This window comes from Colletotrichum fioriniae (genome assembly GCF_027942845.1).
Source record: "Colletotrichum fioriniae strain IMI 355084 chromosome Unknown scaffold_5, whole genome shotgun sequence".
NCBI lineage: Eukaryota > Fungi > Ascomycota > Sordariomycetes > Glomerellales > Glomerellaceae > Colletotrichum > Colletotrichum fioriniae.
In genome coordinates, this window is record NW_027076841.1 from 2,998,443 (window position 1) to 3,017,053 (window position 18,611).

Sequence of the window (18,611 nt, forward strand, 5' to 3'; positions counted from 1 at the left end):
TGAAGCTAACTTGGCCGACGATGTACGATGAAGAAGACGAAGAGAGTGCTCGAGAGCTAGGCGAAGCTTCAAGGCAAAGGGTTGTTGTGGAGGATTGGGCGAGGTAAGGTGTGGTTAGGTAGGGGAGGAGGTTGTTGATTTTTGTTTGCGGGTGGATGTGATTTTGTTCACCGCCACGGCTCGGTGGACGCCCAGAAGACAGGCCAGCGACAGGCCAGCGACAGGCCAGCGACAGGCCAGAGGGAAGGGGTGCAGCTCGCTTGTTTACTGCGTGGTGCTAGTCAGGCCCGTGCACGACCCCGATTGGGGAAAGACCAGTGCAAGGCACCCGCCCACGACCGCCCAAGTCTCTCCAAGTGGCCTTCCTAGTGGCCCCCAGTGCCCCCAGTGTCCCCCCCAAGACCAATTGGAAGTGGGGTTGACTGAGTTAAGGTGACAGCAGATTGGCAGACAGCGCGCCCACGGCAGGTACGTATCTCAAGGTCCCCTGTATTTCGTCTCCTCTGTTCTTTCCGATCCGAGACCCGGGGTGACCGACTATCTGCTGAGACATCCAAACATCCAACGACACGTCTAGATAAGGTGCCAACCACTCCATCAGAAACCCAGGAATTCAAGGCATGAATTGTAGGCAATAGTGCTGAGCTTCGGGAGGTCACGGACTCTCTGACAATCGGAGCAGGTGCGGCACTGGCACCGGGCAGCCCTACCGAAAGCCAATGTCAAACACAGTGCCTACGTACGTGTACCAACAGGAACGACATTGGATTGCTCGGCACTGATCCCCAAGCACTGACCGAAAATGCTAAATTGCCAGTGGAGCTCAACATTTGCAAGGGGGGGCTCTTGATGCCAAATGAACTAACGGTGTGCCTGAGAGCTATCAAACGCAGATCAACTTCATAAAGTTCACAAAGTGCACTCAGCAATCAAATAATACGTGACTGACGATCGAGGCATCACCCTTTTCGGAACAATGGTAGCTACGTAAACTATCATGGCCACGATATATTCCCTTAGTGAGCCTTGACAACACCAGCCGCGTCGGCCTGAGCTGCAATTCTCTTCTTGTAGGCCTGAACGTCGCCGGGGAACTTCTCAACAGTGCCTCCGTCACATACCCAAAGGGAGGTGCACACGGTCTGCAACATGGTGACGTCGTGGGAAACCATCAGAACACCACCCTGGAACTCCTGCAAGGCCGTAGCGAGCGCGTCCATCGCCTCGATATCGAGATGGTTAGAAGGCTCGTCAAGAACCAAGATGTGCGGGTTGGTCAACGCAAGGCAAGCGAATGCCACACGCGACTTTTGACCTCCGGAAAGCACCGCCATCTTCTGCAGACCTGTCGTGCCCGTGATACCAAAGGCACCCAGTTGTCTGCGGTACTCTTCATCCGTCCGGCCGGGGTACTCCTTGGACATGAAGCCAACCGCACTCATCGTCAAATCAAGGGCATCAACGTGATGCTGGGCAAAGAAGCCGACGCGCAGACGGGGGTTTTGCGAAATGATACCCGAAGTGGCCGACAGCTTTCCGATCAACAACTTGAGAATAGTTGTCTTACCCGCACCGTTGGGTCCAACGATACCGATACGAGAGTCCAGTTGCACGTCGAGATCCACATTGCGCAGCAAGATGTTCTCCTTTGTGTAACCAAATGTCACGCCCGTCATCTGGATGATAGGAGGCGACATCTTCTCGACATCAGGGAACTTGAACTGCACGCTGTACTCTGTCTCGGGCGGCTCGAGTACCGGCATCTTTTCGAGTTTCTTGATACGTGACTGGGCTTCGGAAGACTTGGCCGCGTTGTAGCGGAACTTGTCGATGAAGGCTTGAAGATGGGCTCTTTGGGCCATTTGGTTCTCGTACTCTCTCTTCGCAGTCTTCTTGCGCTCCTCGCGAGTGGCATAGAAGGACTCGAAGTTGGCACCGCGGTAGTAGTCGAGACGCTGTGAGTGTTGGTGAATGATATCCGTCGCAATCTCATTGAGGAAGGCTCTGTCGTGAGAAACCACGAGAACCGTGCTGGGATATCCTTGGAGGTAGTTGGCAAGGAAAGCAATAGATGGGACGTCCAACATGTTGGACGGTTCGTCGAGAAGCAGCAGGTCGGGCTCGCAGAACAAAGCTCTGGCCAACGCCAGACGCATACGCCAACCACCGGAGAAGGTCTTGGTGGCATTCTGTTGTTTTTCGGCAGAGAAACCGAGACCAGCCAAAATACTTGCGGCTCGTGACTCGGCCTTGTCGGACTCCATCTCAGCAAGCTTGCCCTGAATATCACCGAGCCTGCCGTCTTGAGCTTCTCTTTCCTTGTCGAGTCTGGCGGCATCGGCTGAAGTATCGGCCATGCCCGCACGTTGGGTTTCGATCTCTGCCAGCTTCTGAGTAATTTCCTAGAAAGTTGTCAGTATGATGGCACATTTCACAAGGAATTACGACTGCGTATCACTTACAGTCTGCTCTTTGAGAAGAACTTTGCGCCACACATCGGCATCAAGCACAGCTTGGATTGCAGGGGTGTCGTCACCAGTAAGCTACGCAAATATTAGTATACAACAGAGTTGAAGGTGAACGGTATTCATTCTTACCTCCTGTTCGACGTGAAGAATGGTAATGTGAGGCGGGATTGGCAATTCTCTGCGAGACAGAGCACGAAGAAGCGTAGATTTACCGACACCGTTGTGTCCAACAAGACCGTACCTGTGACCATAGGAAAGGGTCAAGTCCGTATCAGTCACGATGCGCAGGCCACCAATGGAGACATCGATGTTGTCCAGCTTGATATCCTTGGTCTTGTTTGCTCCTGAACCACCCATCTGCAGAGGATTGACAGCCATGTAGAATTCCTCGTATGACTGAGTAGATTCAGGCTCGTCGAGCAATCTGGAAGCCTCATACTCAACCGTCTTGAAGGTCTTCTTCTGCTGCTTGGCTGCAATTTTGCGCTCAGCCTTCTCCAGCTTCTTTCGATCAACCTTTGATTCGACCTTGCGAGCGTTCGCGGACTCGAGATCGACAGCTCCCGTTGACACGGCCAGAGTGGAAGACATGTTCCGCTGAGAACTGACTTGGAAAGTCTCGTCAAGACGTCTGACTGCCAAAGGACCGCTTCGCAGTCCTCCATTGGACTCAGTGTACTTCTCGACCCATTTCCCAACAAGTTTCTCAATCTTCTCCTGGAGCTTAGCGTCGGGCTTTCCAGAGGCAGAGAGCAACAACTCGGTGACAGTGGCGGCTGCCTCGGCGAGAGGTGAGACGCCAGACTGCTCTTCCTCGTCCGAGTAGATCGTTGATGCGTGCGTCAAGTATCCAACCGAGTACTCGGAGAGCACCGGGTCGATGTTCGGCAAGACAGTTCTAATCTCCGCATCCATCGTTGCTACACAAAAAGTTGTAAGTTTGTGGTGGCGGTGATGGTAGAAATTTGCTTCAACGGATCTTTCAGCAATGCAAAGCTATTTGCTCTGCGACAGTTGACTTGACGTGAGACAAATGAGGTGGAAGCAAGCCCAGAATAATGTCACTTTGCTAGGCTATCGTAATTGCCTGATGACGACTTCACTTGTGATCTAGATGCGATATTCACGACAGGCCTCAAAATGTGGACCTTGAACCGAGTGCCCTGACCGGGCTTTGAGGTCTAAATCGGGATAAAGCCCGGCCCGTGAAGACGTCCTCTGGGGCTGCTTATGTCACCTCGACAGCGTCCAGTGACTTCAGGCTGATGTCTCAGCATTTTGACCAATGAGATGTATTGCAACAACACCGCAGCACTGCCAATGAGGCAGTTGCAAAAAGGAAGTGAACTCCTTCTGCAGACTGCATTTACCGAATGCCGATTGCTCTTTAGTTCAGAAGGAGGCAATTAAATGGCACAATCCAATGTTTCTCTCTGTCAACCTTTGCCGAATGGTCGATTTTTCAACGTCTTCCAACGACCGACTCAGACTTGTTGTCTCTCTCTCTCTCTTGAAGTCCCGACAGCATGGATAACATCGCCGATTGACCTGACACTGTGGAGTTGGCTGAGACAAACGGGCAAAACGGCAATTCTCGACGCTCCATCCGTACGCTGTAGACGGAATGCTCTATCGAATACGTCTCTATTGCCACCGCCGTCACCGACATTACATTGCCGAAAATGGATGAAACCCAAAGTCTCAATTTGACATTGGCCAGCTGAAAAGCATTCGCAGAGCCTAGTCTAACCAACACCAGCGAATGGGGAGCCGCAGATCACCGAACATCGAGCTGGGTACCCTTGGCCATCGACGCGACTTGCGGAGATGGACGAACAGCGTGTAATGTTTCGCGCAGCTGCATGTAATCGCGTCAGCTGTAGGACGCACGCGACGGCTTGCAGAGGATCGTTTATTCATTTGTCGCATGGCAACCAATCAGTCTCTGACACTAGGAGAGGAAAAAAGAGCCATCAGCATGCGAAAGTTTTGAATGTCATTGGGAGACCTAGCCCTGCTCACGCCATACTACGTCCGCCATGCGCTGGAGATCCGTCCGGGGATCCCAGTAGCAGGTTAAAGTTATTCCGATGTTCGATGCTCATTGCACAATCTGTGCAAACTCTCACCAGGGTGGATACGCGAAGACGAAATGGGACATCATCGCCGCAATCAGTGTCTTGGATGGAAATGAGCCATGGAGATTTAGAGGGAAAAAACAAACGCTGAAATGAACGAAAACGAAACGACGGTCGCAGCGCAGCAACAACATCACAACAACAGCAACAACAACGGCGAAAAGCTTCCGACCTCGTAGACTGCGGCAGAGAACTTGGCCTCAAACCGGACACAATTCCGCGTCATCCTATTCAGTCACGGTTCGGTCATGGTCTCCTCTTCATGGCCAGAAGCGGACCCAACACCAACCGAAGTTCAATGTGGGATTCAATTCCCTAGTTCCGTATCACGTTGGACGCTGCAGTCAAGTGGGAACATCTGCTCACGGTCAAGGCTGGACTTGCTCCTTCAAAACCTTTGCCCTACCAATACGACCACATATTGGCTCCTGTTCCCGCCCAGAGTCGCATGCGAGACAGATCGGGCAACCACAAAGCTTTTGCTTTAGGGGTCCCCGGAGCAGAACCTTGATTCCGATGACACTGGTGCGCAGTTCGTTCCCACATCTACTACCCTCTCTGGAGTCTGTCCTACCTTGATTATTTTCTGGACTGGGATACTCGTACTTGCGAGATGACAGACCAGGATCTATCTGACTTCTGCCCCTACCAACTGGCAACGAAACAGTGATGAGGTTGATTATGAGGGTTACGATGGCACGCGAATCACACCGGAATTCAAACTTCGTTCAACGGTGATCCTCCGCGTTGGGAAAGGCCATGTCCAATTGACTTTGGCTACTCGACTCCCTGCGGGATTTCTCTGGGGCGGAGCTAAATCAAGAACACGCGCCTTTTTTTATTTATATTGGAGGCTCTTTGCTAGGCTTCCCTGCTCAGACTCCAAGTATGGATCAAGCATCCACCTCTGTCCCACTTTGGCGACTCTGCATCTGCCTATCAAGATTTCGTCATTGGGGAGTCTGTCGGCACCAAAACCTGTGCCTTTTTTTTTTTTTGGTTCGACGGCACCGCCGCACCGGAGAGTCGGAACGGCAGCGCCAAGGGGGTCCCATTGTTGAGAACGTTTCCCGTCTGATTTGCGGGAGAGAAAAGATTGCGGGCAGAACGATCTCCACAAGCTCTCATCCAGTCAGTGGGAAGCCGAAGCTCTTTGGCGAATCCTTTGGATGATGCAGATAACTACATGCCCGATATTCAATGGCAGGTTTTTTCTGACTTGTCGTGCAGGAATCTTGCAGGACCTGCAGAACACACTCATCAGCTGGTCGTCTAGCTGCATACCGTTCCCCGAGAGTAGCATAAGGACAGGTTCCGACGCAGGATTACACTATTTTACTATGGAGTCTGCACAAGCGATCACCGGGACGTCGGCAGACCGGACCACAACTTGGCCTTGTCGCATCGCCTCTCGAACTCTCCCAGTCTCCCCTCCTTCCGAGTCTCCATACCGATTCCCACGTCCTCGTACCGAACCCCGCGGACCAAGAGAGGCTTTGATGGTCTCAAGTTTCACGCGGTTAAATTGACTAGCAGGGCAACAGTCTGTGTGGGATTGTGAGGTGTGCGCTGGAGCTCTGGTCGAAACCCCGAGCGCTATCGAACGTCCTCTCATAACCTACCAACCCCCTCCATTGGTCAATGTTCGATGCACACGTTGCATGGGGCCATGGGGCCATGGGCTAGCTTCTGAGGTCGCGACTTTGCCTGGCATCTGGATGGATTGAGATCCCAACTGGTTCGAAAATCCTGGTCTGCGGCTACTCTGCACCATGCTTTTCTTTCTTTTTCTTCTTCTGTCTTTCTCAGATGAAAAAATCTTGCGGGTGAGATGGAACTCATCGGTCCATCGGAAGCTGCTCGACCCATCATAAATTCTCAACTTATAACCCTACTTGGTATCTCTCCGGGCCTGGGCGTCGACCAAGCGACGGAGTAAAACCTCGAAGCAATGTCTTGGCAGCTCCTGCTGGTCAATTGGCTTACGGGCTTAGTCGGCCGGCCGTGTGTTGTGCATGGGGCAGCTACCTACCTCGATTCTTGTTCGATGAACCGAGGGGGGAAAAACACTCGATATTACCCTCCTTACCTCGCCTCTCTCTCTCTCTTCTTGAGCCTTGCATGGATGGGCAACACGAAGAATCAGGTCATCCGGAAGACCAAGTTAACCTCATCGGGTAGCGCCAATGTATCTGGCACCAGACGGCTTCGCTTCGTGTTTCTTTCATTGCCGGCTCTAGTTGGAACGGCCGCAAAGGCCGGCGATGCGGTAGCTTCGTTATTTCGAAAGCTCAAAGCCGGATTACGCACTACCGGACATTTGCTAGAGCTTCATTCGGTCCAGCTTAGGGTGCGGCGAGAAGGGTCCTCTACTCTAGCCTTGGACCCTTGACTGCTCCAAATCTTAATGATTTGACGATGAGGTGTTCTAGTTATCCGTCGCGCATTGTGAGAGAGACGATTTGGATCATTTGTGTCACCTCGAAACGCTCAACAGCTTCTCGCAACGGCAACAGATGGGATTGGCCAAGGCTTTGTCAGATCGTCCCCCCCGGTTCCCGAATCCCACGATAACAGGGGTCCCGTGGAGCGAGCTTTCCCGAATACATCTTCTCCATGTGCCATGCCGGATTTGCAGATGCAAATGGCGGGCCACATGTCGTAACTCGGCTCAGGTTTCTCTCCTTCCCCCCCTCTCTCCCCTTCCGAGCTTTGCTCAAGCTTAGAGATTGGGCAGAAAGCTTTACGCTAGAGCACCAAATGCCAAGTGGACTAACGCCCTGCCCGCTAAAGCAAGCGCTGCTTCGAATATGGATGAGTGCGTTTGGCTGACGAATGGACAGCATGAGGCGTTCGGGTTTGCGGTATGACGGGATGGGCGAAACTTGGAAAGTTTGCTGCTAGCCAGGCGGAACTAGGACTATTCCCGCATGTTTTCTTCATTTGCTCTACGGACTTACGGTACTCGAGAAGAAAACATGGCAGTAAGGCGGGTGAGTACCGACACGAGGTCGCCGCAAACGTGCATGCTCAGTAGTGCTTCACAAACCAGCCGCCGGGATTTTTTTTTTCTTTGCAATTATCTTTCTTTTTGCAGATGATGGCTGGCGGGGAGCACGAGTCGCGATTGAGGCTCGGCTGGTGGACACCGTGGGCTGGCGGAGAGAGAGACGTCGGAATCGGAGAGAGCCTCACAGGAGATCGTCGTCTTGACCTTGTCTTGTCAGACCCTCTCTTCCCCCCTCCCCAGCTGGATTGCCAAAGGCATAAGCGGGGGTAAAGGACGCATTACGGATATTCGTGTATCCCAAACGACAGTTCGAAAGGCGACATGCTGATTGGGCGGGTAACCCTGAACGAAAGAGTGGTTCATTCCCCCCCAAAAGAGCAGAAACATCTTCATCTATTGCGTCGGTGGGGGTGAGGCTTGAGTGATGTTTGATCTGGTGTGGAGAGGGGTGACTGAGCCTCTCACCTCAGTCAACTCGCCTACTACTGGTGATAACCACCGAGCTTCTTTCTCAATTCTCAAGCAATTTCCTCCGTCTGCGAACGATGAAGAGATGGAAGGAGCGGGGTATGAAATGGAACGTCTGGGCAAGCTAAACTCTTCTGACGTCGGCAAGGACCAGGGCATTAAAGTCAATAGGTAATCCATCTCGGTCTGTCTCAAGACATGGCATGTGCACGTTGAAACGACGTGTCCTGCGGTATCACCTAACAACAGCCAGGCAATGATGTTTGTGACGGGCCTTGCGTCGTGGATCACACAACATGGGGGAGGACCCCTTCCATTCTGTTATCTGTAAGACTGTACCTGCCGGGGAGGATCGATCTCAACGTTGTGTCTCGTGGTGTGTGGTGTGAGGTGGTTGTGTGAGATGATGGTGTGGCCGGTTCGGGTAGGATGTTTACTTGTTTTGCTTTTTGTGTATGTTGTTGTTTTGGTTTGTTGTCGTTGTCAATGGCTGTCAAGCAACCGCAACTCAAAACACAGGCCGGCAGGTGGCCCACCAGCCGCGGGCCCTTGCTCGTGGATACTGGGTACTGGATGCTGCGTAGGTTCCTCTCTTGAGTCTTACCACCCATGTCACCTCGTCACTGTGGGCGGGGTGGTGGTTCAATAGGTGGTCAAGACTCAGGTTCCATCCCATCACAACATCAGACCGGCGGCCAGCCAGCTGGGTCGGCGGTCTGTCTGTCTCTGGGGCATCATTTCTTCTTTAATCTGTGTTGTCTCGCTCAACCACGCGGCTTTTGCTCATGGTCGCAGCACAAGATCTTGGGATAACAAGCAACATGCTGCACGCGCTGTGCGTGTGTGCGTGTACGCATGTGTACCAGGGTCTTACAGAGATCGCCAGTGGCAGCATCGATACCACGAAAGCGAGATACATCGCCCTCCGCGGCCTAGGTAATCAGATGAGATGGCGAGAGAGAGAGGGGGGAGAAAAAGAAAAGAAGAGCAAGAAAGGCCCCCGGCTTGTTGATGCATCGGACCAGCTGAAAGAAGATACCGGGAGGCGGGGAATAGGACGAGGGCCCCTTCCTCCGTGCGTAGTGCCGAACTTTATGGGCTCTGTGGCTGTCGGATGGAGTTGCATCGTCCGGTCTTTTCTTTGGAGACTTGTTTTGTTGGCCTGGCTGATCTCCAACACCGATGCTTCAGCTCCATCCCCCGCACACCGTACCACGAAACCCCATTCTTTCCGATACGTGTAGTTCTGCTTGCTCCTCTTCCCATGGATGTCTACCGGTGCCAGGTAGCTTGGGGATCGCCGTTGGCGAGTGGGAAGAGGCAAAGGAGTACGGAGTAGGTAGATTGATGGCGCCATGTTGGTGATGGTGGTGGAGGTGAAGACGACGGTTGCAGAAGAAAAAGCTGCTAAAAATCGAGCCGGTCTCTGCGAGATCAAAGGGTCTTCCTTGGTTGACTTGATAGGAAACGGTTCGCGGTAAGGTAGGCTTGGGATGCCCGGTGTTTACAAGCCTCCTATCGACTTGCTTCACGGTCCCTCCTCCACCCTTCTTAGGCCTAAGGCCTGCGTACGCCTGTGGGCAAGGAACAGACCATTTGGACGGTCTTGTGCGCCTGCTAGTTAGATAGGCAAGGTCTCCTCTGCCTGTGTAAGAGGAATAGAGGATGTGGCCATGGTCGTACCGTACCTTTTTTTTGTTGAAATTTTTTCCAAGGTGTAGCAGTCCGAGATGGTATTGTAAGTCTCGAGATGAGGCAAGTCAACGACAGATGGCGGCATGCTGGTGCCCATGGGCTGAATGGACGACGGCCAACGACAGTAACACGAGGCAAGGGCAAACTTGGCGACGTAAGTAGGCATCGAATCTCGAGATGAGAGACAGAAACAGGCAGAGTTGCTGCAGGTGTCAGAAGTGAAGCGAGCGTGGCTTGACGCCGTGCAAACGTGGTCGGCGACACGAGCTGAGGATTCATAGGTTATGCTGTGCGCGGTACAATATCCATCCACAGATGCAACGAGACAGAGAGTGTCGACGGGATGTCGCCGCCATGCGGCCTGTCTGCGAGTTTGATAGTTTGAGCGTAATGTATCTGTACTCTGAAGGTGTTCCCAACGGGTTCACAGACGGGCTCCATCAGTGCCATCCGCTAGCAATGGTAGGCTGCCGCTGAATGAGCCTGAATTAAAAAGATGGCGAGGAACAGCAAGCAAGCGAGTGCTGCGGCGCTTCCGGGGATCGATACGCCTGGGTTTCTCTCCGAGAGTGAGGGGGCGCTTCTCAGCTCAGGCATGGCCCCTGCAAAGGATAGTCTTCCGTCAGCTCTTTGAAAGCGCCGGGAGTTGTTGTGGGGTTCTTGTTGTTGTTGTATCCGTAGTCGCGCGGCGGCCCCCTTCGGATACACGTACCATCTGGTCAATGGCCATCGGCAAGCAACCACGCGAGAAATAGGCAGGGTCAGGGAGGTGATTTTGAAAGCAAAGGTGGTTCAAGTGAGACCAGGTTGATGTTGGCAACTTGGCAAGGCGAGAGACTAAAGAGTCCTAGACACGGACAAGCGTTCCGCCTTCAACGGACGTGTGTTGAGCATGGCCACGAGGCGGCCTGTGACCCTTTTTCCTGTCATTACAGGCCCGGTCGAGAACACCAAAGGTTGGTATTTGAGGAAGAAAGCAAAAGTAAGTACGTAGTCGCGTAGTGTACCGTATCCGTAGGCAGTCGTCGGATGAGAGACTACCTAGGGTTTGCTGCTGCTGGAGTGTGCCAAGGAAGGTGAGATAGCAGGTCTCAGCCGATCTCGCGCTAGGACAGGTGGTGTTCTTTCGGTGTTTCTTCTTCCCACGCACCCACGGCAGCCGGATTTCCCAAGCCTACGTTTACATACGTTGGCTCGATTGATTTCTGGGATAGCCTCTTTGTGAAGTGGCAGGGGGGCTGGCACCGGTGGTTTGGTGGCAGTGGCGAGAGTACCCCTCTGTGAGCAGTGTAGCATCGGTACGGATCATAGTTGGTCTGTTTTGGGTTGTTTGGACAGGAGGGGCGAACATGGAAGCAACAAAGAAGCATTGAGGCTTGGATGGAGGCTGGACTCGAGTCAAGAGTGTTGCAGAGCGAATTCGTTGAGCATTTTGTATATTACTGCTTTGGGTACAGTACTCTGGATGTGGACATTTGTTGCATCTGTATTTGGAGCAGAGAAGACGGGAGGACGAGGATGAGAAGCGGAATAGAAGTGGAACATGGCGGCTGGATGGCGCTGCCTCACCATGCTAAAAGTTGCATAGCGGGTGAGAAGGAGGAACAAACGAGACGAGGACAAAGACAAGCAGCGGTCCGTTGCAGGAAGGATTCCGTCGGGCAGTTGTAACTTGTGACTAAGAAGGCGTGTGGGAATGGGAAGGCAAGTGAGGTGCTGGTAAGGTAAGGTGAGGTAAGGTGAGGTGGTTTGCTCTTGTGCCGGGCCGTGTGCCCAGTCCTTCGTCCTTGGTCGAGTCGTGTTTGGCTGTTGCGGTGTGTGTTATCAACGGGTTGGGTATGTTATCGCCCAGGTCAGCATGGGCAGGTTGTGACAAAAAGGAAAAAGAGTCGTAGACTTCCAAGTTGGTCATTGCACCCGTAGTGTACTGCATTGTGTAAGGAGTGAGTATTACATAGGTAGAAGTAAGTGTACTATGGTACTAGTGTATGGTGTATGGATGGAGGAATGAACAGGAGGCGTTGATTAATGGTTGAATTAATTGTCGTATTGTGTATAACATTGATGGCAGATGGATATTGAGGTACATGAACCAACTGCTAAATAAGGCAAGGAGGGCAAGTACCTGGTAGCTGAGGTGCATTATTGCGTACTGCGTAAGGTAGGAAAGCAAGGAACGGCCCAATGGACGGTGCAGGACATCACAGGCAGGTCCCCTGGGTGCTGGGCGTGGGCTTGCAGGTCCGTCATTTCACCAGGGCAGCGACTGGCTCGGAGCGCTCAGCAGTCATCTCCTGCTGCTCCACGCGTCGACGGCTACTGGAAGAGAGGCGCCAGAGAGGACCACTCCTGGCACTTAGCGATGGCCCACTCGCCGTCCCAGGTACCTTATGCACCTGCAAACATGGATAATGCCCTGAGAGTGGACACCCGTCTGCCTTGAATCCTTACCTTCCTTTGCAGTACACCAGGTGAGGTATCTTACAAAGTACCTCAAGGCACTGGGCTGCGAACAGTTAGCAGCTATCAGTGCATACCATACCTACCTATCTTGCCCAGTGGCTATTGCACAAGAGGTACCTTTCCCAGCCTGTACTTTCATCTCGAAGTACCTACCTTACCTTACTGTGGAGGCGTATGTACGCAGTACGTACAGGGCAGCAGGTACCTTAGCGCAGGTATTGGCCCGCTTGCCATTCCTCATCCCCCCCAATGCTCCACTTGCTCTCATTCTCCCATCTTTCTCTCTTTTCAGTGTGTCTGTGCCTGCGCCTGCGTGTAGGTATGCTATTTCCTGCCCGCTTTTGTTTATGAAAAGAATACAGAGAGGGGGGGGAAAATACAAGAAAAATTGACAGAAACGAGGAAAAAGAAAGGGAATCAAGCAAGGGAAAAAGAGGTAAACAATTCAAAAGACACACCATAGCTACAGCAACAGCAACAGCAACGCTCTCAACACAGAACCAAAGATACAATAACAACTTCATACGGATACAGACAGACAGACAGACACAAGTAAAAGACGAGTCTTACTCGGTCGAATCTCTGTCACTGTATCTTCCCCCCCTCCTCGGCTGCCCTGGCGCCCCTCCTCCACTTACTACTGGCAAGCCTTGCCTAGGTCTCCAAATTCCCGATTCCTCCAAGACGATCCTCGCCCACCCTACCCTGCTCGACCGTCAGACTTCAGTCAAGACTCTGACTGAGAGAGAGAGAGAGAGAGAGAGAAATCCCGTCCAGGACTCCAGTTTCCAACTCAGCTAGCTTGGTCTATCCCGGTCTTATCCTCTCTGGGAACAACGACCCTGCTTCTTCTTCTTCTTCTTATTCTTTTTGTTCTCCATTATCCAGCCCATACGGTAGCAACCTGTCCATCCAGTGTCCACCCTCTCTATACTCGGTTTAGCTGCCAATTCCTCGACTTGTACTCTGCCATAGCACACAGAGACTGCTTTGTGCTCTCGTCTGGCTCTGCATCTGCATTGCTTTCCTCGTCGTCCATTCCTCTTTGACCTCTGCCCCGAACCTTGGACTTTTTAGACCACACCAAGCACCGACCGGCATCAGCACCGACACCTTGACCTGGACCTTGACACCTGGACCTGGACCTGGACCTGGACCCGGACTTGGACCTTACTACCTTGACCATCCGAGAGAACGAATGAACCAACTCCCACGGACACCACACACCACACTCACTACACACACCACACACCAAAGTCGCCCACCCCGTCTGCCCGTCCACCCATCCATCCATCCATCCCGTCTCCAATTCCACCCACCTTGCTCTCCTCCTCACCTTACCTTAACTTACCTCTACCTATCTACCTACCTTACCTACCTTCCTACCGGGACGGGACCTTACTTCACCTCACCGTGTCCGGGTCTGGCTTGATCTGACCTCTACCGCGTTCAACCCGCCCGCTTGCGCGCTTCTTCTTCCTCCTCCTCTTCCCTTCTCTTCGGTCCCCAGCGTCCTTTTCTTTCCATTCGCCTTCTATTCTGGTCTAACGGGGGGTTTCCTGGACCCATTGGCCATATTACTTGATTGTCCGAGGGTCAATCCGTCTGTGTGAGATCACGGTCGCTCGACGTGTGTGCGATTCTTCTTTCGCCCTGCCGAATACAGCCCTTTCTCTGTCTCGGGCCTCACTCTCGCTCTTCAACTAGACAACTCACCTTACGTCCACCACCACCACCACCAGCTCAACTCGCCAACGGCCCTGTCTAGGATTTCTTTACTTCGATTCAACCTTGCGCCCCTGTTCTCTCTCCATCCCCTCAATCCTTCTCTCTCTCTCCCTCTCCTGGAATCCGTCTTCTCTCTGCCCGCCGAGACCGCGACACAACCCACCCACCCACCCACACCTCGCAAAACACACAAAGACTCGACACGCGCATTCCTCACCATACGACCCGAGAAATTGGCCCATATGTCTTGACGATGCTCACCACGTCTCTCGAGAGCATCCACGACTCTTCCGCCCGCATGCCCGTCTTGGGCCTCGTAGCCGTAGCTTGGTTCTCCCGCGTCGAATAAGGCTCTGCAATCATGCAGACCGTTCCCAGTGTAAGTTGGATTGCCTTCATGCTTGCTTACTAGCCTTCGCCATCCACCCCGACAGGCATCCCCCCAACACCTGCTTGGTTCACAACCACGCGGATACTGTGTTGCGCATGCTTTCTTCTCCCGTAGACACACCAATTCTCGCCCTATATGGGTCTTCCTCATTTCCCATCTACTCCTCCATTCCCATGCTTTCCCGCACCCAGCACCGGTGTCCCTGATATCTTGTCCTTCTTTTGCCTGGTTCATCCCATCTTGCCTGCTGACTCGTCGCCTCATTAGCTTGTGGGAACTGGCACTGCCGTTGCTGCAGCGGCTGTAGGTCTAGTGTTTGCTCATCCCGACGATTCGAGTTCCACACAGTCTTCTTCCAACAGGAGGATACTAGTCTCAGACCAAGACATTCCTCCGAATCATCGACTGAGCAGCCCTCCCGTCTCTTCCTCACGGCCCGGCACCAGTTCTGTTGGCCAGCTGCCGACCCTCGACGACGCCCGCTACACGCCACTTCCCACCCACTTCTCCTTTACCTCGAACTCGAACTCGAATTCAAACCCAAACGACACCCCGACCGAACCCTCTGCGCGCCCCCGCCGTCCTCTCAGCTCTCACTTCAACTTTGCGCCTTCCATATTGCACAGTAGGAGAGCGTCCTACGTGAAGCAGGGAGACCAAGCTGCGCCCTCGGTCAATGAAGATACGAGAGACTCTGTTTCCTCCAGTGGGTCCTGGATGAGACGCCTGTCACTACGGCCTTTGTCACAACACGGAAGCATCAGATCGAATTTGGGTTTCGATACCCAGTCTGTCGCTTTCTCTCACGGCTCAGCCGCTCCGATCCTTTCGCCTACCGGTTCTATTCCTCCGCCTCTACCTCCGAATAAACTGGTGAAGCGCCCGCCCTCGGCACACCAGAATGGTCCTGTAATGCGCCGTCGCTCCAGGACACACCTTCCCAGTCTTCGCCGACCAGCGACAAGCCACCAAAGATCTGCCACCTTGCACCAGATCAATTACGACGGAAACCACATCGAGCCCATTGCAGAACCGAAATTCTCCTTTGACCAATACCTACAGGAAGCAGGAGAAGGTCCGGTGCCACCGCGACCCGAAGACGAATCGACCTTGCAACAAAAAACAAAATCAACAACCAAGTGGACCTCATTTTTCCACAATCGCAGAGCAAATGTCATTGCACGGAGCGTGCCTGACCGTATAATTGACCGGAGTCCCAGCACCCGATCGGCAACAACAAAACGCATACTGGTACCCGACGGCCAAAAGCAGGATATTTACTTAATAAGGAGTGGCATGTTGGGAGACTCGGTTGCGCCCGTTGAAGAAGCCTTGGTTCTTGTCGAAGATCCCCCATCGGCGGTCGACGATACAAACGAGGAAGTTCATTGTGAGAAGGAAACAGAAGTAGAATCGCAAGAAGACAACACCCCAGCAACACCAGAAGATACCCCGACAAAGCGCACGCATCGATCGCTCACAATGCATTTCAACTCTCCGAATTGGATGCCAAGAGCTGGTAGCCTCCGACGAACGAAACGCGGGGCGGTATCCAAAGGTGGTGGTGGTGGGAATAAGCGGCATGTGTCTGCGCCTACGACGACATCCCCCGGCCAGGCGCAAGCGCAAGACAACAACCTTGCTGCGCCTGCAGACGAGTCTCAAACGTCGCCAAAGCATCACCCTGCCGCCAGCCTAGACCCCACTTCGGATACGCACCTCAGGACTCGCAGTCGCAACTCTTCGTCGCCCTTGCCGCCGCTTTCGCGTCTTTCCAGCTTCAACGTCGACGTTTCTAGACTTGGCTCCTCATCGGGAGGCGTTACTCCATCTCCCCGCTCAATACATCCTTCTGGCAGTTCCCAGGGCTCGGCAGCGCTAGCTGCGTATAATCGCAGCGCTACGACAGATCGCAGTTCGACCATGAACAGTTCTGATTTCGATGCTAGATTTATTTCTGGCGACGATTATGACACGGATTTACAGAGCGACACTGTCTTTGACTCGTTGCGAACTGCCGAATCCGATCGCAATCGCGCAGCGGAAACCCCACTCGACCACATGTTTGATGAGTCGCCCCCAAGCACTGCCGGTCATCCCAAGGCCAAGAGGCTGTCCATCCAGGAAATGCTCAGTCACTCGTGGGATGCCAATGAGAGAATCATGGAAGAAGACGAAAATATGCCGACGCCGGTACGTGTTCATCATGAACCCAGAATTCGTACCGATTCAGATACCATGGCACCGCGCTACAGCTTGGAACGCCCTTCGAATGAGTACTCGCTCGGAAGCAAGGACTTTGGCCGCTTGTCTATCGAAGACGATTTCGATGAAGATTGGGCACGCGACGAAGACGAAATGGCCTACAGCAACCAGCTATCGCCTCCTAGCTCGATGAACTCGCGTGGCGTTAGCCCTAATTTGCGCATGGCGCTTGCCAACATTAGCGGTAATGGCAACGCCGATGCAACGCACGACCCTAGCGAGAGGCCGAGAAGCAACATATTTGACTGGAGTGAACCAACCCAAGAGAAGACCGACCTGGGCAGCTCCTTCAGACCCAAGACCGCCTATGGAAAGCAAGACCTCGATATCAGAGGTGGTCGCGCCGCCATCCGGATGCGACCCTCAGCCATGCACGTCCGCAGCCAAAGTGTGCCAGTAGTCCACGATCCCTCAGACAGAGGACCAGTCAATCCCAAATTCGGCACCTGGGGCCTGAGTAGCAAGACTGTCAGCGAGGACTGGGACGATGACTTTGAGTTCGGTGGCAACGAGAGCGAAGACAAGGAAACCGAGAACGCATTCGCAATGGTCGTTCCCGCCTCCATTCAAGCGTCACAACCTAGCCTCAAGCAGCATTCCGGCCATATCAGAGAACTCTCGCTACTCGTCAACGATCTCAAGCGTCTGTGTCGCCATGGCCGAGATCTGGATATGCTCGGCGGCTCCAACGCAGGTCTCTGGGAGGAAGCCGAGGGCATCATTGCACTTGCATCACCTGATGAAGATGAGTTGGAAGGCATGGACGTGGATTCTTCCTCTATCATGAGCGGATTCGACGCTGCGTCGCCGGACCCCGTCGAGAAGGAAGACCCCTTTGATGAGGTACACGAGATCAACGTTTCAAAAACAGCCGTCATTCGTGAACGCCCCGCTGGTCGTAGACGTTCGGTCTTCTCTCCAGACGACGATATCTTTGGCGGAAACAGTCCTGCTCCGGATGAGCTTCCTCCGCCGCGGCCAAGAACGCCGGAAAATAACATCAATATGGGTGGCCACGACGTTACCGATATTGTCAGATCCGTTCTGGACGCCATGCAGCAACGATCCGTTTCCGATGCCGCCGCCCGCGACGATAAGCTGCACTTTGGCACCAACAGCCTCAAGGCTCTCGTCAAGCGCGCAGGCGATCTCCGGGACATCTTGTCAGAGGTCATACGCCGCGCAGACCAACTTACATCGAGCCCTGCCAGAACACCCCGGCAGCACAATGATAGTCCGGCCTTCACCCGGGTTTTCACACCAGACCATACTCCATCCCCATCCAGCCCGCCAAAGAAATTGCCTCACAGCAGAAGCGCAAATTCTGCACTCGGTCGTGGATCAGTTGACGCTTCACCGTCAAGCGGCTTACAACGGATGCAAATGATGACGGTCAGCTGAGATGAGGCAAGAGATGTTGAATCACAACATCTGAAGCCTTGACGGCGTGACGGCCCAAACGTCCTTTTCGGGCTACAACAGCCCTGTACATGTACGAACATTGTTGATTTTCTTGTCTGCATAGCGACGGTTTTAGGGGGGTTTTCAGTTGGGGGTTTCTTTTTGTCCCGTTTTCTTCACTCGACGCCGCCACATTCGACACAAAAGACAGTCCCGGCACTTTTCTCGACTCGATCGACTCGGCCGAATCCAGCGAACCACAAAATTTCTACACTGCGACATCTGTGGCTGGCAACAAGCCTTGTAGACAGATACATTTTCCAGCTTCTCCAGCTGGGTTTCCCTAACGCTTCTTTACTATTTTCTTACCAACGAGAGAAGGGTTATGACGACGTAATCATGTACGATTTCGCTAGGCAAGTCCTCAAGCCCAGGTTTAATGGAATGCCATGGCAGGACAAGCACCCTCTGGCGATGGAACGGGTGGATGATGAAATGGGAATGCGAACGAAAAAAACAAAAGGGCAGGGAAATGAAAGAGGGAATGGAATTTGGAATCAAAGCATCGAGCACGACACGTGGTC

General features: G+C 53.2%; 2 protein-coding genes across 2 annotated transcripts; one reads left to right on the plus strand and one right to left on the minus strand.

Moving 5' to 3' along the window:
* Positions 1-1,016: 1,016 nt before the first annotated feature.
* GCN20 (ATP-binding cassette, regulator of translational elongation) lies at positions 1,017-3,383 on the minus strand (the record flags this gene model as incomplete). The annotated part of the gene is made up of 3 exons (XM_053197498.1): positions 1,017-2,402; positions 2,463-2,543; positions 2,598-3,383. The coding sequence occupies 3 exons, from the start codon at positions 3,381-3,383 to the stop codon at positions 1,017-1,019; spliced, it is 2,253 nt and encodes a 750-aa protein (XP_053045038.1).
* A 12,460-nt stretch (positions 3,384-15,843) lies between these two features.
* N0V96_005450 (uncharacterized protein) lies at positions 15,844-18,027 on the plus strand (the record flags this gene model as incomplete). The annotated part of the gene is made up of 1 exon (XM_053197497.2): positions 15,844-18,027. The coding sequence occupies one exon, from the start codon at positions 15,844-15,846 to the stop codon at positions 18,025-18,027; it is 2,184 nt and encodes a 727-aa protein (XP_053045037.2).
* Between the last annotated feature and the right edge of the window lie 584 nt (positions 18,028-18,611).